Genomic DNA, 24,810 nt, shown 5'->3' on the forward strand with positions numbered 1-24,810 from the left:
CCATCAGATTTTATAGCTCGCAATGACTTCAAAATTTCTTATTGTGCCAACAAATATTTCACCCTTGTTTGCTACAATCTGAAGTTCCTGGTTCCATCAAACTTCTTTATCACGAATTTTGCACCAAACATTGTTATTTGAAATTAATCCTACAGTGAATTTTTCATGTCTTGTATTGAAACAAAACACACCACAAATAAATTCAAATAAACCTGAAATTTCTTTTGTCAATTGCAGCAATTTTCCCGCAGTTTCCTTGATACGTGAATTAAATTTTTCACACGAAACACTTTTCATGTCCGCACAAAAAATTTGGCTGAAATACTGCGGACACCAGCCAAACTCCACATGTCACAATTTCTCATGCGCAAACCTGCGAACAATCTACGAAATTCGTGAACTCCACCTGTCGCAACTTCTCCTACGACAAACTTGCGAACTGTGCTGGTTGAACACCACCTGTCGCAACTCCTGCGACAAACTTGCGAACTTCGTTGGTCAAGCACCACATGTCGCAACTTCTCGTACGACAAACTTACGAACTCCTCTGGCCGAGCACTACCTGTCGCAACTGCACCTGCAGCAACTCCTGTGACCAACTAAACACTGTTGGTCGAGCACTACCTGCCGCAATTCTACCTGCGACAAACTTGCAAACTCTGCTGGCCGAGCACCACCTGTCGCAACTCCTGCGACCAATTTGCGAACTTCTCTGTTCACAAACACTCCTGTTCGCGATAACTGTACGCGAACTTTTATTCACAAACCCCACCTCGCCAAACTCGTCGTCACTACACCAGAGGAATATTCAAGAAAGAAAATCTTCCTATCTCCAGCCTCAACCAAAGGAAATCAGAGGGACTTCAAAGGAAAAAAAAACTTTCATTTCCTTAATTATCTTCCCTCCAGCGCCAAGGGAATATTCCTCTAGCAGGAATCAAAGATTCTTATATTCCTTCCCTTCCTCCCGGCAGGAATTTCGAGGGAAAATCCAAAAGAATATTCCTCGGGTGGAAATCAAAGATTTCTTGGTCCCTTATTCGGTCATGTATTCTTCCCGCCTGCGAACGATCCTCCTACCAGAAATTTCCTAGCCGAACGCGATTCGCGAATCCCGCTGGTGCCGCTAACCAGTGAGCAAAATACCGAAGAAGCGTGAACTGCTCATTTGCGAACTCCTCTGTGCTTGCTCTGTCGCTGAAAAATGACAAACTGCTTCTCACCGAAGCCTCTTCTTCCGCAGTAACTCCTTCCTGCGCTAAACCACCCGAAAATTCTTCCTTCCTCCTGTGTTGATCTCCTCCGTCATAGAACCTGACGCTCTGATACCAATTGTTGTGTAATTTAAGGCGAAGAAAAAACATGAATCGACACAAAACCAGAAAAAACGAACACAGAGATTTAACGAGGTTCAGCAAATATGTCTATATCCTTGGGAGAAGAGCGACGAATTTACTATTTCAGAGGAGTTGCATACCCATAGGGTTACACATCTATTTATAGATAAAATCCACAGATAATTACAAACACGCCCTCACTCCCCCTAACTCACTAATCCAAGAGACACATCTTCACACCAAGAGACACATCTCTTCATTCCAAAAGACACATCTCTCCAAATCCAAGAGACTCCAAATTCCTGGTATATGAATCATACCTAACACGAAGTTCTGTAGAAAATAATCAAATAAGATTCTTAGCATATTTTCTTCTCATACCTGTGAGTTTTAGCAAATATCCAGCACTTTTCTCACAAAACTGCCATCATGTAGCTCTTCCACTCAATCATTTGACAATCCCACTCTCTTCACAACATCATTGGCTCCCTCCATTACCTCACCATTACAAGACGAGATATTGCTTTTATCGTTAATCACCTCAGCAACATATGCAACAACCCCTTCTCACAAACTTTCAACTACTAAAATGTCTTTTACGATATATCAAAGGCACTCTCCATCTTGGTCTCTCAATTCAGTGAAATGTCTTTTACGATATATCAAAGGCACTCTACTAGACACTCCGCACATACTCCAATTCAGATAGGGCAAGAAACACTACTAACCAGCGCTCCATCGCCGGCTACTATTCCTACCATTGTAGTACTTTAGATTCATGGCAGGTCAAAAAATAACCAACGGTAGCCCATTCTTCCACTGAAGCTGAATACCGTGCTCTTGCTTCAGCAACTACCGACATCATATGGCTCTTCCGTCTCATTCACTACTTTCAAATCAACACCTCCCAACCTACAAAAATATATTGCGATAATATTTCTACAACGGCCATCGTAAACAATCCTATTTTTCAAGCTTGCGCGAAGCACATTGAGATCGATTATCATTTTATTTGAGAACATATCCATTCACAAGATATAAAAGTTTTGTGCATCCACTCCCAAGATTTGGCAGCTGACATTTTTACAAAAGTTCTTTCTCAATCTCGATTCCTTCACCTACGAGACAAGCTGCGCTTCAAGATCAAGCTTGAGGGGCAGTAAAAACTACCACCAGCCACTTCAGCATAGTAGTGGAGAGCCATCCACTGGCTCCCGGATGGCTCCTCGATCAAAGCCACATGATGATAACATCAGAAAGAATCAGCACCATACAAGAAAAATATTATGATTATCTGTAACAACCTCTGCAATGATTACATGAGAAACTCAAACTTCCATATATGCTCAATTAGTACAGAAGGGAGATAGCGTAATATATTCTCTGCTTTAGCATTAGCTTTAGCAGAAATGTCCAATTTTAGTTTTTCTCTTAGCCATTTTTTCTGCTCTATGGTTTTACTGAGGCTAGAAATTAGTTTGTATTCAGGACTTAACATGTATTAGTTTAATCATTATAATCATCTATGAGTAAATATTTTAATAAATGTCTTTTGTAAACTCCCAAACTAACCAGTGTATTTGACATAGAGTAAAGAAACGATAAGGGTAAAAGAGGAACAAAGACCTCAAGAGAAACTGTAAAAAACCGAACTTGCAATGGACTTCAACAGATAAGATAAGTGGAGTGAAATGGATTTTTTCATATGCCCAAACTTGAGCGCCAGAGGATGAATAGATTCCTAAGCCACTAAGGTCACTCGAAGACTACACCACATGCATAAAAGGCGTAATGAATGCTATCATGAGAATGAAAGTCCATGGAATGCTGATAGTGCGATTAATAAAGGAAAATAAGTTTCTATCCCTCGTAAGATACTCAATAAGGGCCAACGGTACGTATCGAAAGATCCAATTCTGGAGCCTACTCTATCTTCATCTCGAAATTCTCGACGAGTTACTGAATTAGCAAGGAGCTTCTTTTCATTCCCTCATCCTTTTTGCTGAGCAATGCAAGCGTCCAATCGAAGGGCTTAGAGAATTAGGAGACTAAATGTATATCCAAATATCGAGTCACGGACCAGACCTTCTTACCTAAAGAACTGGATTGCCGATCACCCGAACAGATCAAACTGAACCCTCCTCCGTTTCATTATTTCTGAAGAGATCAACTCATCAAAAAGACTAATTTGACTTCGGTTGTCCCAAGTGCATATATCCAACTGAAAGTAGCCTGATCAATAATAAATACATTGAAATTTTTTAGGAAAAACGTGCTAATTGAGACACAAGACACCCATAACATCACCAGGATCAAGATGCCCCCAGAAGCCTGATCTCAATATACACCAATATGGGCAATCAAACTTGATTAAAAGTAAGAACACCGCCATTTTAGGAGTTAATAAGCTCAGGCAGCACCCTAGAAAACTCGGTTTTGATACACTACAAAAACAAAGCAATAAAAGGATGAAGTTTTTCCTTGACCAGAACAACAAAACTTGAAGGGAAACAGCAGATGGCATTAGCACTCGCCATCTCCCTTCAAAAATCAAAGAAAACCTCCATCAAAATGTCTATGTTTATTCATTCCACAGTAGTTCCGCCAATTTCTCGTACCTCATATCGCCTTGATCACATGATCAAACCCAACGCCATTCTTTTCTCTGAAAAAAGCCTTCACAATTCCATCATCAGCTACCACGCAGTAGGTCTCTGACCGCAAGCCAAAACCCTCAACTCCACCAGTAAAATCTGCCGCTAATCCCATCGCCCGAGCCATCCCAGCTTCAGGATCAGACAACATCATCACGCCAGCGCTCCCATTCCAGGCAGTAAATGCGCCGATTCTCTCCCCCCAAGCCCTCATCACGAACACGTCATTAACGGAAACACAGGCTACCACCGATGCACCTCGCCTCTTCATCTCGCCAGCTCTCTTGACCAATTCTTCTGCACTCAACTTACCCGGAAACCATCGGTGGGGAGCGAAGGCCGCAGGGACGCCAAGGATGACGATCTTTCTCCCTCGGGAGAGCTCTGCGGAGGATGTAGTACGTACAGTATCGTCTTCGAGGTACGAGAGGGTCGAACAGGGGAGGCCTTCACCGATGGCGATGACGCCACGGCGGCGCTGCAACGGTGCCGGGGCGCGGAGGAGGGAAGACGTAGGGCGTGGGCCGGGCGGTCCGTAGACAGATAGGAGTGAGGAGCGGCGGGAGCGAGGGAGGGAAGAGTGGGGATTCCAGGAGACGGAGATGGTGAGGCCGCCGGAGCTGGCGGCCGTGGATGAGAATGCTGTCGTCGTCTGAGGGTAGGGCGAGGCTGTGATCGCCGGAGCGGGATGTACCGCGATGCGAAGAGTGGAGAATGCAGCGGCCATGTTGTTGACGGAGGCCGCCATTTTGCTCAGTGCCCGTTTTTCTCGGGGTGTTGGGTTTAAGAAGACGAAGAACGAATAGTTTAATGGGATCGGCTGCGAGCTTCATAATAGCACACCATTTTTCCGATCAATAGAAATCTCGCTAGAAGGGGGACCCACAAAGTTTTGGCTAATAGTCACATTTATACCTATGTTTTGTTTTCAGACGAGAAATTTGTTTTTAAATTAATATTAAAAATAAATATTTACATGTTTTCAAAATTTTAAATATAAAGATTTGATTATTCAATTTTAAAGTTTTACATTCCAACCCTTTAAAATTTTAAATATAATAAATTAACAATTAAAAAAAAGAATTATTAGAAAATAAATTTTAAATTTAGAAGATCAATTATAGTGCTAAAAAAATAATTAAATACAAATCATTAAAAAAATTAATATTTATAAAATAACTATTTATGTAATTTTTTTTTAAAATTTTTAAACTTTTGTATTTATATGTGTCACTATTAAACTATTGAGTATTTGATAAAAAATGAAAGATATGGATTATTTTTATAATGAATTTTGATATTGATTAAGAATTTGAAAAATGGATAAAAGGTGGTGGTTGATTTATAAATAATAAGTGTAGAGTGATTTATATGTAATTATCCCTTAAGAAATGCAATTTTTTCATTTAAATTTGAAGCTAATAGTTTAAGATTTTTTAATTTTATTATATAAATAATACATACAAACTAATTAAAAGTCATAAGAAAATATTATATATTTTTTCTATACTCTAATTTTTATATGTTAAAATTTATACAATAATTTTATAATAATTATTATTAAAAATATTGAGTATCATTATACAAATTAAATAATGATTATTAGCCAAGCCAAATTAATAACAAGTGTCTAGTTTTCAAAAATATGATGTTGAAATATCAATGTTTTAGCAAATATTCAAACAAGTTAAACCTTGAATTGAATTATTCGACAAACCAACAAAGCAATCTAAGTTAAAAAAATAGAAGTTTTATTATATTTTGATTAATTTTTAAATTTTATTTACCTGTATTTCTTGAATGTTCTTATAATGCTAATGATAAACCATCAACAATTTTTTATCATTCGTCGTGAAACTTGATATATGACATGAATCTCTAAGTAACTTTTTGGGCAAAAAATGTTCAATTTGCGATTAAAAATCATTTAGAACATTTGTTTAAGCAAATTTACTGTCAAACTAGCCACCTAAATGTATTGTACCCAATGATACCAAAATTATTCAACTCCGAGTCGAATCATGTATAGATCAAGTCATTAAATCACTTTTGAAAGCTTTCAGTGCATGATTACAAGACCAAACAGATTTCAAATTTAACAATGTTATTTTTGAATTGAACGTCTCGGTGAAAAGAATCCAATGAATCCAAAGTCATTTGATTTTGATATCATTAAGGCACTCAAATATTCACATAATGTTGTTTAAGCAAGTAAATCTCTCTGGGGAGCCTGTTTGAGTTGTTTGAATTTCTTACTTACTAGCATAGGGTCTCTCTCAGACTCAATAAATAAAGTCCTATCATGTTCTTGAGAGGAGTCATATACCCTGCGCCAGAAGAAGACTAGTACTTAGAGAATGAGCTGAAGTCTAGCATCACATCTGCATCGAAGACTTGACAAATACCTCTTGTTTCTGCAATCGCCAGCCATTATCAACCACCAACTTGCTGCCCCTATCGACCGCTCTCTACTTGTTGTAGTGAAGCTTCATACATATTCAGTACTTGTATTCCGAATTGAGAAGTAACAACCAACTTCACAGAGTCACAAAGAATCATCATGAATATCATGTCAACCTCAAAGACAGTTTACCAAAGCTCCAACAACTACTCTCCGTAGTGATTGATTCTTACCACAAGGCAACGAGCTCTTTTGTGTATGATCATTGTAACTCAACAAACAGTGTAACTATTCCCGCTTGTGGAACTAGGGTTTGTACATGTAATCGCTAAACTCACAGCAAATCATTTCGATTGCGCTAGACCCAATAGTTTTTCTTTTTTCGAGTTTTCCATATAAAAACTTATGATGTTTTTGCCTGTCACTTTTTGTTAGAGTTTGTATTAGATTCTCACTTCATCAAATTTGTAATATGTTTGGGTTTTTATTAAAATTCCTACCCTGTGATATATTGCATTTATTATTAACCATATTAAAATTAAAGCTACTGATTTTCCTAAAATTATTGATACAATGCTACATTGATTGAGTGGTGGGAAGCAATGCTCTCTCACTTTTTTGTTGGGAGATTCTAATCCATCAAAATAACTATTTGAGGTTATATTTATTATTGTTTTTTATCTTTCATTATTCTGAAAGGCTTGAGAAAGTAACTTAAAAATAAGAATAAACTGTGGAATTTATTATTTATCAATCAAGACTGGCAAAAGAAGTCACTACAAAGATAGTTCAATTTTAGTGCCCGTAAACACCTAAAATCATGGTCTAGAGTTCGAAAATTAACAAAACATATATCTTGCTCCTAAAAAAAGTACATGGGCATGACATGTGTGTAAGAGCCTCTAGAAGGAAGAACTTTTTACATCCATAAAAACTTTGATAAAATAGCCAAATTTGAAAAACTATTTACTTCTTTTTTCGTTAAATGAAGTGAAACAACCCTTTTAAAAACAAAAAAAAGAAACATTTTGGTAAAATTAGTTTTCAACACAAAAAAACTTCAACAAGCCTGCCCTGTTCTGGAGTTTGTTACAGGTATCAAACCCTACTACACATATATATAGATCAGAATTTAGATCGTAAGATGCGATAATTTCCATCTTCAATACAAACTGGCAAACCTTACAAGAAGGAGGGGAAAAGGATCACACATCAGGTTGCAGATTCAACAAGAGAAATTTAGATCAAGCAATAGATCGACAACAGAGAAAAGGAGAAAACAAATGTTGAGGCCATCAATGAAGAGCGAGCCACTAGCAAAAATTCAGGATGACAACATGGGCATGGCGGCTATTTCCTTCGCCTAACTCGTAATTAGTTAAATCCACTAAATATGAGGCTATAGTAAATTCAGGATTTAACTTGAAAGTGAGAAAAATAAATTTATAGAATCCGCAGATTTATCATTCTATTTTTTCGTGTTTTGTTGTGCTTAGTCGAAATCCACTCGTAAATCCTAATAAAGGTGCTCTACCAAACACCCCCTAAATGTTATGAAATCTTGTGGCACAAAGTTAAACAAAATACTTCCACATTTTGGAGCGCATTGTTGCATCTAGCTACTATAATCAAGAATAATTCATTTTTTAAGGTTACTACCTTCAGCAAAATTATATTATTTTATGATCAATGGCTTAATGGAACATTTCTTTAGGAAAAAGGTGATAATCAATTCATTTTCTATTTTTATTGAGTCAGTTTTATGAAAGTTTTGGAGTTGATTGCAAATAATATGTAAGTTATGCCTACTATCAAAACTGTTATTGAATATTGCATTCATCTTAATCACAATATCCATATTTTGAATGCTTATAATATTTGATTTTTGAAGAGTAACAACTTATTATTTAACTCTCATGTTTTCTTCTACTCTTATGAGAATAATCCTAAAAATGATTCGTGAAACTTAATTTAGTTAAAAATCTATTCCTTTAAGTATGTTGTTAAAATTTAAAAAAAAATAATTAGAGAATTTAAAAGCAAAAAAAATGTTCTTTCTTTTAAAGGATTGCACTTTAATGTTGAACGTGTTATTCTCTGTACCGAACATAAAACTGTCATTCACCTATTTTTTGAATGTTCTCCATCAATCTCCCTTCTCAAGCAATGTATATCATTAGAAAACTTCTTTAATATTAGGTGAAATCTTGCTTAAATTCTAGTACATATTGATATGTTTTATTGCATGTTAACAAGAAATTTTGTATTATTTGTCGTTCATATTAAAGAACATTATCTCTGGTTGGAAATGAATGTTAGAGTCTTGAATAATGTTAGCTCACACATTAATAAACTTATCAATAAATTTTATTTGCTATTAGCCATAAAAGCAATAAGTGAAAAATTAAAGGTGAGTTTTCCCAACATTATTTGAAAGCTATATTTTAAATGAGCATTCCATTGTTAGTTTTTGAGATTGGTACTAAGGGAGCTAATTCTTTGATAAATTAATTATCTCTGATGTTGCATACTTCCTATTATTAGTTGATGGTTTAGATTTCATTGAAACAGTGTGTTTCTGCTAAAACATATAACTATGACATCATTGCCTTCTCTATTATGATGATATCGACAGCCATTATTCTCATTATTTTGCTATCCTTTCTTCTTCTTTCGAAGATTATTGATATGTCTGAATACTATGTTTGTCATGACTTATTCATCAACAGTCAACTTCTCTATTTTTTTTCTTTTTTGTTTGGATTCTCTCGAACAGATTCTACACATATTATATGGGCTCCATGAACATATTCTACACTCGATTTAGCTTTGAGCACTTCTTTGATGTTGTTTAAGCTACATTTCTGGAGTTATTGTTGGGTGTAGTTGGACTTCTCTCCATACAATTATACAATTCAATTTTTAAGAGCTATGATAATTCTAAATCAACTTATTTAATAGTCATATATCACCATTCATTAATTCTTGATATTTAAAGATTTTTTTATATTGCATCCACTTTTTTCTAATTTTGAATACACAAGAGTAGGATTAAAACATTTGTCATCAACAATTTTAATATATATATATATATGTGTGTGTGTGTGCTTAGGATTAAAACATTTGTCATCAACAGTTTTAATATATATATATATCTCTGTGTGTGTGTGTTTTATCCGGTCTAATTTTATTATAGTATACTTTGGTGTTTTATCCGGTCTAATTTTATTATAGTATACTTCAATCTATCTAACATACATAGCTAGTAAAAAAAGCACAGCTAAAAATTATTCAAATAATTTTTTGATATAGTTGAAAATTGTGTATGAGAATAGAGGCCATAGAAGAGGGTGGGCGGTCTGATCCTTTAATGGGGTGGGCCAGTGCTGTAATCGAGCCGAGTCCATCACAGTCCAGACTTGGCTTCGTATAATAATAAGTTGTTCATGTTTGGCTTGAGCTTGTGTCGAGTTTTCATATATTGTTGAAGATTGATTTATTTAAATTATTCAACGGTTGAACTTGATTTATTTATGAGAAGTGAACGTGTATTTAAACGAGCTAAAAAATTAAATAATTTTATAAATTTAATCACAACTATTAATTTATTGATTAAAAATTCTAATCCCTTCAGTATCTTAAATCTCATTTCTTCTTCATTTCACCATAAATCCCCTACTTATGAGTGATTTAGTAAAATAATTTGTATAGCATTTATACATGATTTAACTTAAATCCCACCAAACAACTAAAAATGACAACTTTAAAACCTACATAAATTTAATATCTACGTATTTATATATTATATATACAATATCATCAAGCTATCAATAAATCAGTTAATATATACGTATTTATATATAATATAAGCTATCATCGTGCTTTATATCGAGTACTTAACAATTTATTTGTTGAACTACAAATGAGTTTATTTGGGAACATAAATGAATAAGTTTAACTATATGCATGTGTAATTTTTTAAGCATCAAAACTTTAAAATTATTCAAATTGATTTACTTACTAATATGAAGGAACATGATCCAATATTATTTGAGTTAGAGTCCAGTAATTCATGAATTGCATTGATTCATTTACAGCACTCGGGTGGCCTGAAACATGGAAGACTGGTAAAGCTGTGTGGGGCCCATCAGCTTCAAACCCTAATCTCTCATGCTGGGGTTTACAGGATGGGGAGAGATGAAAAGAGCACATCAGAAGAGATGGCTGTCACTGCTCACAAAACCTTTATTACTGTGCAGCTGCAACACAAAATCACCTAAACACAATGAAAGCCACACTCTACAAGCACCAGATATCAAGCACCCGAAACCGCACTCGCAAGTGGCCAAGCAACGCAGAAAAGGGATGGCATGGGATACACAGCAGTGTAATAATTAGGCAGGGCCCGTTTGCAGGGCGTGTGAGAGGTGAAACATGAAGCTGTCGGTTGTTAAGGACTGAAACCCTTCTCTCTTCTTCCATCTCTCCTTCTCTTCCCCCCTCGCACTAATCCAAACCCATCTCCACATCTTAGTGAGGGTCTAATCCCAGCTTTTGCTTTATTTCCCCCTAACTTTAGATGGCTGGTAGGAAACCAAAACTTAATGCACTCACTCCGATATGCTTCCCTCAGTGCTGCGCTTCCATGTCAAGTCTCCTTCTTTCCGTCTTCTTTCTCTTCTTTTCACTCTCGCCATCATGTGGGTCTCTCTCTCAAGTCTAATCCATAGCAAGCTGAATCCGGAACATGGCTTTCTGAGCTGGGGGCCTGAGCAGCTGGAAACTACTATTGATAAATTTTAAAGAAAATTAGTCTTTTGCCTTTGCTTTTGCCTTTGCCTTGCCTTTGCCCCTTCGCTTCGATCTTCTCGGTTTGCATCGAATTGGCGGCCTCATCATGCAGATCAGAGATATTTGATGCGAAGGCCAGAAACCAACTCAAAAGTTCCCATCTTTATTTTCCGATGGAGGAGAAAAACAAAACTTTCATGTAATCAGCAGCTGGTTTGAGAAGGGGAATAGAGAGATCTCCATCTGAGAAAACATAAAAAAGATGGATTTTAGAAGACAAAACGACGACGACGATGACGATGAGACGGTGAGTTATAACCCTCCAACCATCCGGGATTCTGCTTTCCCCAAACCTATTCTGCCTTCTTCCTCTTCTCTCATCCCGGGGGGAACCGTCCCCACAATCGGAGTACGGAATGGCATGAGGTCTTCTTCTCCAGATCTTTCTCTCGCGGCTGAAAGCGGAAAAGGAGAGGGTTCAAACTTTCGAACGACGGGGATTGCAGGCGAGCCGTCTTCGTTGAAGTACCGCGAGTGTCTCCGCAACCATGCGGCGAGCCATGGCGGTCACGTGCTCGATGGATGTGGTGAGTTTATGCCTGGCTCAGCCGACACCATGAAATGCGCCGCTTGCGGATGCCATCGAAGTTTCCACCGCCGTGAGGGAGAAAGCGACCATCTTTTCTACCGCCACCACCAGCACAACGGCAGCAACCACTCCGGCGGAAACAGGGTAGCCGCAGGGGGAAGAATCCCTCTCCTTCTTCCAGCCCCTCAGTTGGCGCCCCATCAGAAGCACATCCATTGCTTCTCGCCGAGCCCTTCGGCGGGAATGGTGGCCTTCGGAAACACCAGCGGAGGGACGACCACCGAGTCGTCTAGCGAGGAGCTCGGACTCACGCCAGCGGGAGCCATGCCCGGAGGCTTCCATATGCCGCCATTTGTGACTCCATCCTCCAAGAAGAGGTTCAGAACGAAATTCACTTCGGAGCAGAAGGCGAGGATGATGGATTTTGCGGAGAGGATTGGGTGGAGAATTCAGCGGCAGGATGAGGTGGACCTGGATGCGTTCTGCGCTGAGGTTGGTGTTAGCCGCCAGGTTTTTAAGGTTTGGATGCATAATAACAAGCATTCTATTAGAAAGCAACAGGAGCAGCAAAACCGAGAGCTTCAGCAGCCGCTGCAGCAGCCTTAGAAGCTGTGAGGAAATGAGAGTTGTTTGCTTCTCTACGCAGAAGAAACAAAAACACTTCTTTGTGGCTTTCTAATCCCTAATTAAAGCTGTGTCATTTTTCATTTCTATGCTTGGTGTTGGGATGTGAGAACTTCTTCTTCTTCTTCTTCTTCTTCTCCTCTGGTTTTTTCCATCTCTTCTGGTTTCTTATGTCCGCATAAATTAATGTTCGGTTGCCAAGGAAAAGAAGTGCCAAACCTCTGAAACCTCTTATACCTGCAGGCTTTCTTCCTTCATGCTTCAGTTGCTGCTGTGCTCTTCATCATCTTTATGCCCTAATTAGAATTAGTTCCCAATCTTTATCTTCGGCATTTGCTCTCCACCTATATGTTTATTTAAGTAATGGCTTCATGTCTGGGTTCTCCTATTAGCTAGGGTTAGGATCCTAAAAACCTACTGCTTTTACTTTTTAATTTGCATTAAGATCCTAACAATATTACTATTATTATTATTCTGCTTGCTGTTTGTGATTGTTTTGAAGTATTTGATTTGGGTTGTAAAACTTTGTTTTTTACTGGTTTTGTCTTATATGGACTGTATCATATAACCTTCACAGCTGCTCCTCCTTATTAGGGTTAACATTATGGCTGTCATTTAAAATTTTAGCTCATTCATTTCAATTTGTTCTTGATTTGAACAACTTTGAACCAATTTTTGAGTGATTAATGATCTAAGAGCTAAACTCGTTACATTCACAGTCATATATGTTAATTAACGATCTGATTTCAAGTCGGGTTGGATTCGCTAAAAAAAAAAGAGATCCAAAATTTGTTCTCGCACCCCGAATCGTTTATTTTGAACAGATCTCATCCAAGCTAAAATTTGAATCAATGTTCGAGCGATCTATGATCTTCGCATTAAAATCACAGCCCTACTCCTAACACTATATCTAGGGCTCATACAGTACAATGCAGAAAGTAAAGCGCTGCGATCAACATGCAGTAGAATATCGTACTTAATATACTTGTCTTTATAATAATAATACTGGGAAGCTGTTACCGGGATTGAGCTTTCCATGTTCCAAGAAGTATTTATGGCCTCATATCAGCGTTATAATATGAAATATGTTGGTAGTTATTATTATATAACTCTATGATCCCCATTATTAGGGTTGCACGTCTTTTAAAGCGGATTTTATCTATGTATTTTAAAGTGATGATTTGGTGTGGGATCAGCACCAAAGCAACATCTTTCATGTCTATTAGTGCTTCACTAAGCTTTTACCTTTGCAGGCTCTCGGAATCACTGTGCTTGGTTGTGTTTAATATTCATTTTGCATGAGATAATAATGTCTTAGAAAATATTTTCGTCTAGCCGCAGTGCATTGTGCTGTTGAACACATGAAATGTTATATCGGTCCTCCATTTTGTCTCTGTGGATAGAGGAGAAAGAGGGAATAGGATTGTATCATGAGAGGAGCAAGGAGGTCAACTGTTTCAAATACACAACATGGATTGTGGCAATGCAATGAAGTTCCTCATTTTGGTCTGAATGAATTAGTCTTCCTAGAGGGGGGCCATCTTTGCTTGTCAGGCAAGAGAATAATAAGTTACAAATTCCGTCTCTGTCACGGTAGGACGTGTATTTATATTACTTATATTACTATTTAATTCATAAATTAAAATGAAATAATTAATGATAGACATTAATCTTTTTTATTGCATTTGTTCCTAAGAAAAGGGCGTTGAAACACGTGGAAACTCTGGAATGGAAATGGAAAAGAAAACTAATTCTAGTTCTTTCAGAAATGATACTAAGATTCTTGGGACAAAGTATAGTGAAGTTGAACTCTACAATTATATCTTATATGTTTGGAAAGTGTCTGAAATTCATATGCATCTTAATTTCATATATAATAATATTGTATATTATTATATATAAATGTAGTATATATAATATAAGAAGATTATTGTACGTAATGTGGCTAAATATTTGAGGGGCAAAAAGGAGAAAAAAAAAAAAAAAAAAGGCTATCTTAAAGATTATAAATGACTAGTATACTCCTTTCCAAAATTTCCGTTAATGTGGAAATATTACAATAGACTTTCTTATATATATTTTTGGGCATTTACATATATACCATAAAAATGTGATTTATTTGCATATCTAATGTCTAAACTTCTATAGTTATACTTATTAACATCATAGCATTGATATCACCATTATTAATTTCTTAAAAGCAAACATGTACAAATTTTTTACACCAAGATGTTATAAATATAAATACCAAAATTTAGGCGTTAGAAATGTAAATACATATAAATTGTGGGGTATATATGTAAATTCTAGCAAAAAATCATTTGATATATGGCAAAAAGAGTTTCATTTAGTAGCATTAAGAGCATATTTAATATTTTTTAGTCTTTTATAGAAAGCATAAAGGGGTTCACTGAAAATACTAAAAAGGTTGTGGTACATACAACAATAATTTTTAAATATGAAGTTACAATTAAATCTATTGATGCCTCCCATGATTATTTTACTTGGAGATTAATTTGATGAAAGGGAAAATAATACATAAAAGGAGTTTAAGGAAAAGTAATAAAAGCATGAGTTATTATAGAAAGCTCTATCTATAAGGCTTTGAGGCTCCATTTGGGGTAGCTTATTTGGCGCAGTGTGTTTTGAAAACGCACTCAAACCTATTTGGGTAAATTGTGTTTTGGCAGCTTATTCAAAAAGTTGAGTTTTCAAACCATTGAAATTTGTTTTTTCACACCGTTTCTGGCTAGGTGTGGTTACAACTTTCTAACCGCGGTCTTGCTTTTCCAAAAAAAAAAATAAAAAAAATATTGTAATAGCTGTTGTTGCTTTTTGAATGACAAATTATTTTTCTGCAGCTTATTATCAGCTTGCTGCTACCCCAAACAGACCTTGAATTTGACCAAGATTGAACAAAATATGAGCAAGCTCATGTGAGTAAGCTCAAAAATACTAATATGATCTATCCAAGAGTTAATATCCACCACTTTGCAAGAAAAGGAGAAATACTACCAAATTTCTCTTCCACATATTTAATATAGCTAAAGTTTCACATGATGAAACATGAATCAACAATGGATGCTAAAATATCTTAATAAAACTATGTAATAACATTTATCCATAACAACTTTTTTAGCATATACAATTGTATTAAAGAACATATTAGATGTGTCTCGTATTCCGACCTGTTGGTTGACATCCATTGTATAATACCCCTCAAATCAAGGTTTCGAATCCTCTTTGGCACAGTTGGTCTTAAGGAGGTGGTACTCGAATTATTAGACACATTACGGGTGGTTGAAGGCTTGTATAATAGCCTCTCATCATTTCTTTTGAATAATAATAATAAAAAAAACATAGTAGATGGAGTATACTCCATCCATCCATGGATAAAACATCCATGAGATGCAAGAGCAATAATTAACTTCCTTAGTGAAATGTTATACTTCCTAAATGAAATAATTAAATCACATAAAGAACAAGTAGAATATTGGTTTTTTAATGACAAAATATAAACCTTATAACGTTTGACAAAACTCCTTCAATCAATGATACAAGTATCACTCTATATACCTTTTTACTTCTAGGTATTTTGGATAAATTAATTGGTAATCATTGATTTTTAGCTTGTAATCTAGATTATCAGCTGAATTTTGTAAGCTAAAAAAGTCTTCTCCTTAAACCATTAACTTAAAATAAATCTTAATCATTTTTAAAGCTTAATCATGGTATACCAATAAAAATATTAAAATAAAGAGATAATTCAATAAAAAACTTAAATAAAACATCTTATCATTATCATTAGGATTAATATAAATATGAAATAATTTTTCTTTTTTTTGGGAATTTATGTTTTTTATATTTTCTTATTCATATCAAATATGTTTTAAATGCTAAACCCTAACTATCACATCATGAGAAATATATAATAGTATAAGAACATTTTAAAATTTCCTTGGAAAGCATCAATGTAATGGCATCCACCCACTAGCCTTTCCCAATCAATAATATTAATTAACATTAATTAAGTGATAAGATAAAAATATTAAAAATTATTATTTTTCAAATATATTTAAGACTTAGAAAATTAACCTACATTATCACACACTTATTATTATAACCATTTATTCATTTTTATATTTAAATATTTAATTAAATTTTGAATTGTATTTGTATTTTTCAATACTTAATTTTTATACTTATAATATTTTAGACATGTAAATATATTTTTATTTTAATTTAATAAAAGTAATATTTTTATTATATCATTAAATACTAGAGTGTCATTTACATAAATAATAAGATTAATGCCCAATTTATGTAAATGTCTCATTTAAACATTAAGTATGATATAAATTCGCTTAATTTTTTTGTATAATATTTTAATACTACAAATTAATTAATTTAAGACGTCATAAAAAAGGAGCGTTGGGAACATGCACCACCTCGAACAACACGCTTCGAGAATGGGATGTCCCTAGCCATAGGATCCGCTGCCTTACCTCGTTTATTGTACAGATCTTTTTTTAACGGTCAGGATTTTAGTCGGATAGACTTTTCAGAAAATTAATTTAAAATTCATACTTTTTGACGTGGCATACTCGCAGCCATTTGCAGGGAAGAGAATAAAGACGGAATATTAAGCAGGAAGGCGCCTATTTAAATAAATAATTATAAATATGCCCTAGAATATTTTAAGTTGCAGGAAGGCGTGGGGAGATGCCACACAAGTAAACTCAGACATCAGCACATGCGTAATCGGACTGGGATAGTCTTGTAATTATATTTTAATACAAAAAAAAGTTGGTAATGATAAGATTGCAATTTTAAAGAATTAATTTGAAGAGAAATTATTGCGTACAGAGAGTGCACGCAAGCTGCGTATCGATCACAGCCGCACATCAATCATTTCTTTAAGTGGGACCCACTGACATACAGAGATGGTTGATGTGCGACTGTGATTGAAGAGCGCATGCAGCTCTGCATACGCTTTTCGTACGCAATAATTTTTATTCTTTTGGGATATGTAAATTAATTTTTATGATTAAAAAAAGCTCAATTTCTATGTCTTTACATATTAAATATGTAAATTTTTTTTTTTTACATTTATACCATAAAAAGTTTTATGTCATATAAAAAATGCCACCATATTAGCTTATAAAAAGTGAAATACTCATTTTGAGGTATATGCATTTAAAATTAAAGTTTTTGTGGGATATGTAAATACATAGGATTTGAGTGGGGTGTTTTGTAAATCTCCCTTATTTTATTTGATTTTTGGTTGAGCAAAATAGGTCATTTAGAATACAATACAAGGTAAATTTTTAATATTAATCTTTAAAATATTTTAAAAAAACTATTAATTTTTTTTTCCCTAAATTCTCATTCAAATATCAATGGTCATGAATAAATTCTCACTCAAATATCAATGGTTATGAAAAAATCCAACGAATATATTTCATTTTTTTTAAATTCACAATAATTTAACCGTGACACGCGTAAATACATCAGTTTTATAGTTCAAAAAAACACGTACTAATCCATTAGAAGGAGCTTGATTTGGGCTCACTTCCCTAAATTCTCATTCAAATATCAATGGTCATGAAAAAACCCAACGGATATATTTCATTTTTTTCAAATTCATAATAATTTAACCGTGACACGCGTAAATACGTCAATTTTATAGTTCAAAAAAACACGTAGTAATCCATTAGAAGGAGCTTGATTTGGGCTCACTTCTCCTAATTCATGATCAAATAATCATATGTGATTATATAGAGCCATCGGGTCATAGTAATTAGACTTTGGATGTTATGTGTGCTACAAAATAATATAAAAGTAGGAATAGAAATATCCAAAAGAACAATAAATTTAAGTTTTTTGAGGATTTCATCTATATTGAATGCCCAAAAGGCATTAGTAAGAAGGACAATAAGCCCTCCCCCCTCGCGAAGCTTTTCTCTGCATCATAGGATACTGTCCTTTTCTCTGCATCCACCATTTGTTATCCAATTATGAGGAGAATAGGGTTTTGTATGAATGCTTCTTGTAATTATACCAACTTCAGTGGTTAAGTAGTGATTGCTAGTCTTGAACGCTATATGATAGGCCATTGTATGGCGCATATCATGAGACAATTGGGATAAGCCACTTTGCAAGATTTGATTCGAGGACTCATGTAATCATTTAAAAACAAATGGATGATCTTGAGTGTGTGTAATAAATGGGATGTTGAACTTCTAGATCTTTTTTGCTCCTCAAGACTTATTTATAGAGTTTAGTTGGAGTAAAATAATTTTTTTTAATTGAGTACTTGATTGCTTCTCTTATTATATTGGTATTTTAAAAAATAGTGAAGCCATGGTTGAATGGAATTTAGGAAAGTTTGAATTGACCTTTTGGATGATGAAAGAAATTATGGAGTGGGTGACCACAATGTCACATGATGGTAAAGGGGATCTTGGACTCAACAATAAAGGAGAAAACAATAGATGTCAGTCAACATATTAAGTGATGACAAAGACTTAGTGATTAAGTTTTTAAGAAAAAGATTAAGGAAAACTTATAAAACATATAGAGGTAGGTCGTGGCTATTAGATAAGAGGTAGAAAATATGGTGGGGCTTATGGAGGTAGGTAACTTGTGACATATGAGATAACCCTAATAATACAACAATAGAGTGTTTACTCTTTATTAGAATTTATTTATTGAAGATGAGCACATTCTAATGAACCCAAACTCTAGTTTCATCAAAGATAATGGGAGATGTACAAGGTGAAGCTGATTATAAATATTACTTAGGAAGCGATGAGGCCATAAATAGCCCTTTAATATATGGCCACTAAGGTTTCCATTGTAGAGCACTTTGGCCCATATATTTAATGAATAGAAAATTTGAAAGTCATACTTAGGCATTGTCGGCACTATTTTTGGTGTGGGGGTTCAATGAATAGAAAATTTGAAAATCATACTTAGGCATCTATGATTGATATTTCATTTGGTACTACAACCTCTTTTATGTTGACACAAGTGAAAAAATGTAAAAGTAGGTTTAAGGATGCATTATACAAAATCAGTTAGATCTTAAAGATGCAACTTCAGATTAACTTATTTGGTCCACGGGAGTCCTTTTTTGTATCATCACAAAGCTAAGAGAAATGATACCAGACCTTTAAAATGAGAACAGGGCAATAAAGAAAATAATCATGGGATTAAGCCAAGCCTTATTTGATAGTTGCTTTGCGATGAGGATATACATAATAATTTGACAATCATAAATATATTGCTAAGTATTTTGATAGGTTAATTGATAGCAAGAGAATAAACCATTTAAGGAGAATAATCTAATTTTCCTTTATTGCTTTGATGAGCACATTGATTAGGGGGTCACCAATGGTTGTATAATAGAATTATTTGCTTGATGCATTAGAGATGAGACATGACAGAAAAAGAGTTTGAGAGTTGGGACTCAATTTTCTATTTAATTATGAAAGAGTTATAGCTTTGTACTAAATTATCAGAGAAAGGCCTCTAGTTAACTTATCTCGATAAACTTTGGTACTTTAATATACCATAATTATAGGGGTAAGGCTTGATCTTCTAAAGGTGTCATGAAAAGTACTCCTCATGCTCCATTGATGAGACCATTATAGTAATGAGGCCTACCTTCTTTAAGAAGCTTGACTTGAGAATATGACATATTCTTAGAATTGATTTTACATTATAGCTTTGTTTATTTATTTTTGGATAATATAAAGAACTCAAAGGTTATGGGTGGCTTTATACAGTTTAAGCTCCTAAAATAACGGAAACCATAAGTTTGTACACATAATCAAGTTGGTTACCACAGAAATGTTTCATATAATATCTTCTAATGTCTTATGTAACTCTGTTATTTATTAAGAATTTTTTGAATTTTCTCTATTAAAGTAGAAAGAATGGTTCTTTGTAGATAATTGCCTTTTTAAGATCGGATTCATTATCTTTCTAATACATTGGATGTTTGTATGTTAAATGAGTACCCCAATCAATGCTCATTTTTTTCTTAATGCCTTATGAATTAGTTTGAAAATGAGAAGATTCTATAAAATAACAATATTTATTTGGATTGAATTTACATGGCATCAATGCATATGGATTTCATTACGTATCTTAGCATTTTACTTTTGCATAACACTTAAAGATCTAATTGTTTGATATGTTTAATCAACTTCAGGAGTCCCATAAAGGAGTCATTACATGAGGTTTTGAAGGTTATATCATGTCAAATAGGGGTGTCAATATTAAATTGTCACAAAAAAAAATCATTTTATTCACATCCAAAATAAACAAAGTGGGTTCAAGCCAACCAACGTGATGATTTAGTATCTAAATGGGTTAAATTTGTCAATTCTAGGTTGAACTAATGATAAATTATCAAAAGTTAAATATTATTAGTGTCATATTCACGCTCGGTTTAGCTCTAATTAAGACGACTGGCCCATTTAATTAATATGCCAAATTAGGGTTAATTTTATTTACATATGATCATTTTTAAGTTTATATTCAAACTTGATCCTTAAACTTTAATTGCAACTGTAAGTTTCAAACAAATTATTATAATTGTCTATTAATGACAAGGGACATGAATAGATGATGCCTCTTTGTTCTCACATTGACCTTCATTTTTGTGACATATCTTACATTTATGAGAGAGCTTATAATTATTAAAGAATGACAATTCTTAGATAAATGCCTTTTTAAGTTTAGAGTATTTTTTCTTTCTAGTATATTAGTTTATTTATTGAATATTTAATGAATGACCCAATCAACCATCATTTTGATGCCTTACTAGTTGGTTTGAAAGGATGGTCATTCTACAAAAATGCCCACCTTGATTTTGATTGAATTGAGATGGAATCGACGAATATGGATTTCATTGTACATTTTAGCATATTGTTTTGGTATGACACTCAAGAATTTGAGTGTTTTAAATGTCTAATCAACCTTGCGAGTTTCATAAAGAAGGTATACGCATGCACACATACAAAAAAAAAAAAAATTATAGTAGTAGGTATGCATGTAAGTATTCAAACCTTTTGGGTGGGATTTGAGTTAAGGACTTTGTGTTAAGGGATTTGAGTTAAGGTATACATATACATACATACACAAACTATTTAGCTTGAATTCACAACTTAACTCTCATCTTGTACACCATTTTGTTGTTTTAAACTTATATGCAGCAACTTAACTCTCATATATACTTGTACACCATTTTGTTGTTTTAAACTTATATGCAAAAATATATTTATTTCACTTTAAAAAATGATAACAATATTATTTTTTTAACGTGATATTAGAGATTTGTGTAAATCTGAAACTTTAGTTGTGCGATATTTAATAAAGAATTGACTGCTATGAATGTAAATGCTACATAGCTCTCGGATAGGTTAGATGGACAGGGAGGGTGGTTCACTCAGAGGCCTGCATGGTACAACACCACCTTACTAGTGGAGTCGAGCTCAGTAAGAGTGAAGAAGCTCAATGATGCTTAGACCAACGATGTCATTGTGCCAGACGACAGCAGCTCAGCTATGCTTGTTGATCAGTGGCATGGACGCGGTGAGGTTTATTATCGGTGGTTGGAGTTGGGCCTTGTACAAAAATTTTTTATCTGAACGTCGGACGCAGCTCTACGTGCGGACTCATAGTAATACCACCATGTGTACTATATCAGGTCCACCTAAAAAAATATTAAAGTGGAACCACGAACTCCACAATAACCCCACAATAACCCTAATATCGCAGACTTCACCATATTAAAGTACAATCGTGAACTCCACAATAACCCTAAAATAACTTCTGCGGGTCCATTTCAATGACCTTAAAATAACACTGCAAGAGTTATTTCGGGGGTTATTGAAGAGAAAATCATATATTTCGTTTCAATAACCCCGAAATAACCTTCGCAGTGTTATTTTGGGATTCTTGAAGTGGAACCGTAGAGGTTATTTTGGGGTTATTTCTAGGTTATTTCCGGGTTACTGAAGTGGAATGTACGTGTTTCTCTTCAAAAACTCTGAAATGACCTCCACGATTCCACTTCAATAACCTCGAAATAACCTTCACGATGTAACACGTGTGCCGGCATATTATTGGAGTCTGCACGTAGAGCTACATCTGGAGTCCGGACAATAAAATTTTTTATCGAGGAGCCACTTGCTATTAGCTTGACGTCTACCAGAATGAGTTAGTTTTCTTTGGCGTGTGGATGGCCATAAGAGGATAAAATTCTCCTTGCGTGTGTCCAAATGACTATTCTACCAAGCTCTTCTCTCTACTTGATGAGGGAGATAAATCTTTTATTATTAGAGCAATATGTTTCATCATTTGTTGGGATGGAGGGCAAGACTATTGAATTAGATGCCTCCATCCAACGATAGGGAACGATGATGACTCTAGTAGCTGCAACCTAGGAGTTGATCTTGAAATTTTCTCTGATATTCAAGAATCAATTTTATAATCTTTTTATCTATCTCTGTCAATTCTCAAGTATTTACAAAGGCTTCGTGCAACAAGCTAGCTAAAGTCCCTCTGGTTTGCTCTTATATTATCCTTGGTGTGACTCTTTTGGTTGTTGACATAGATTCACGTTCACCACACTTTTTATGACACTTGGTACTAAATTATCAATGGGTTATATCAAAATTTTATAAGCACTCAATGAAACTAAGAGGAAGAGACTAAAAGAGAGAAAGAGAGAAAGAGATCAAATATATATAAAAACGAAGTTTAAGAATTTTATTGGAATAGAATAATTAGAAAAAAAAATTGCATAAGATTGTGTAATCGGCTAACCTTAACTATTCCTACAATCCACCATTTATAAGTTTAGGTCAGAATTTAAGTGTTGTAGAATAAACTACATACTGCATGATTTGAATAAATGAAGTACAATGAGATCTATTTGTTATTCTCTATAAATCACATGGTGTATAACCTAGTTGAGAACTTGTGGCAAACTTACTAAGAAGCCATTGATGTCTTATAATAAAGGCTGTTCGAGAAGTATTTCTTGAAAATTAGCAATTATGGTTGAGCCTTGTGAGCTCATTGAGTTCAAACTAATTCTAAGAAGTTTAATACAAGTTTTGTAAGTTCTCCATGAATCTTGCAAATTCATCATAAATTGGACAAGCCAAATAGGTCGAGTTTGTAAATGTTTCAGCCAACTTCAATGACTCATATTGATTTAGCTAATATCATATTTATCAAGACTTCATAAATTTTCGGTGGATATACGTTTTTTTTTTCTTTGGTTACTTATTTATTTTGGATCTCTATGATTCAACCTCAATCCTTGAAAAAATTATGAAGTGAGCCCCACGACATAATAGGTTTTTCAAGTCCGTTTGATCAAGTTTAGCTATGTAAACATCCCCACATCGGAAAAAAAATATTACGTGCGGGGTCCAGACATTACTCTACGTCCAGACTCCAATCTAAAATTAGATTATTAACGTATTTTGTTCAGTATAATTAAGTTGTAAGGTCCTAAAATATATGATTTGAATGTAAGTATTCATAGTATGACATAAACATATGGTTATACTAAAGAAAAAAACTCAAGTACAACTGTGTTGTACTGAATATATATGTATATATCTATATATATATATATATTCCCTAAATCTGTTATAACGAGGACAAAAATGGTTCTGAAATAAATGATCTGAAAGTAAAGTTTCATAACATAGCATGAAGTACGGTTGTATTGAAGAAAAAACTGAGGTAGAATTGTGTTGTACTAAACAAAACAAGTAAATAATCTCTAAATCCGCTATAACGAGTACAAAAATCTCAGATAGAATCGTGTTTTATGACACGCTATGAACCCTTGCATTCAAATCATGTATTTTAGAATCATTTTTTTCCTTATTATAGAAGATTTAGAGATTATTTACGTACTTTGTTCAATAGAACAAGCTTGTATATGAGGTATTTCTTCAGTACAACAGTGTTTTATGTTGTGTTGTGAACTTTTACTTTCAAATCATTTATTTTAGAATCATTTTTGTGCAAGTTATGTAGTTATGACGGATTTGAAATTATTTATATATTTTATTTAGTGCATGAGTTTTTCCTTAAAGTTATGACAATCATTGTTTATATATTTTATTTAGTGCATGAGTTTTTCCTTAGTACAATTATGTATTTATGTCCTACTATAAATAGTTAAAAGTTAAATTAAAATACTTATTTTTCAACCTTACAACCTCAGTAAAATATGACAATCATTGGAGTCCGATCTCCCCAGAGGCCCTCAATTCGCTGAGACCACTCGCCGCACGAAATCTCTTAGCAGGGAGAGTGGAGAAGATATCGAATCCAAATCCTGCACGAGGAAGAGAGAAACAGTGAATGGGAAGAGCG

At 34.4% G+C, this 24,810-nt stretch overlaps 2 protein-coding genes across 2 annotated transcripts; one reads left to right on the top strand and one right to left on the bottom strand.

Annotated features, from left to right (window-relative positions):
• Window positions 1–3,956: 3,956 nt before the first annotated feature.
• Window positions 3,957–4,739, bottom strand: LOC110019303 (peroxiredoxin-2E-2, chloroplastic-like). Its single transcript, XM_020716925.1, has one exon. The coding sequence runs from the start codon at window positions 4,737–4,739 to the stop codon at window positions 3,957–3,959; it is 783 nt and encodes a 260-aa protein (XP_020572584.1).
• Window positions 4,740–10,482: 5,743 nt separating this feature from the next.
• On the top strand, window positions 10,483–12,835 carry LOC110019364 (zinc-finger homeodomain protein 6-like). Its single transcript, XM_020717006.1, has one exon. The coding sequence runs from the start codon at window positions 11,446–11,448 to the stop codon at window positions 12,376–12,378; it is 933 nt and encodes a 310-aa protein (XP_020572665.1). The 5' UTR covers window positions 10,483–11,445; the 3' UTR covers window positions 12,379–12,835.
• The last annotated feature ends 11,975 nt before the right edge of the window (window positions 12,836–24,810 follow it).

The sequence above is a fragment of the Phalaenopsis equestris genome, unplaced genomic scaffold (genome assembly GCF_001263595.1).
Source record: "Phalaenopsis equestris unplaced genomic scaffold, ASM126359v1 Scaffold000054, whole genome shotgun sequence".
NCBI classification, from domain to species: Eukaryota; Viridiplantae; Streptophyta; class Magnoliopsida; order Asparagales; family Orchidaceae; genus Phalaenopsis; species Phalaenopsis equestris.

Bases quoted from the DNA above. Each gene is read 5' to 3' on its own strand.
- LOC110019303 (XM_020716925.1), bottom strand. From the start codon at position 4,739: ATGGCGGCCTCCGTCAACAACATGGCCGCTGCATTCTCCACTCTTCGC.
- LOC110019364 (XM_020717006.1), top strand. From the start codon at position 11,446: ATGGATTTTAGAAGACAAAACGACGACGACGATGACGATGAGACGGTG.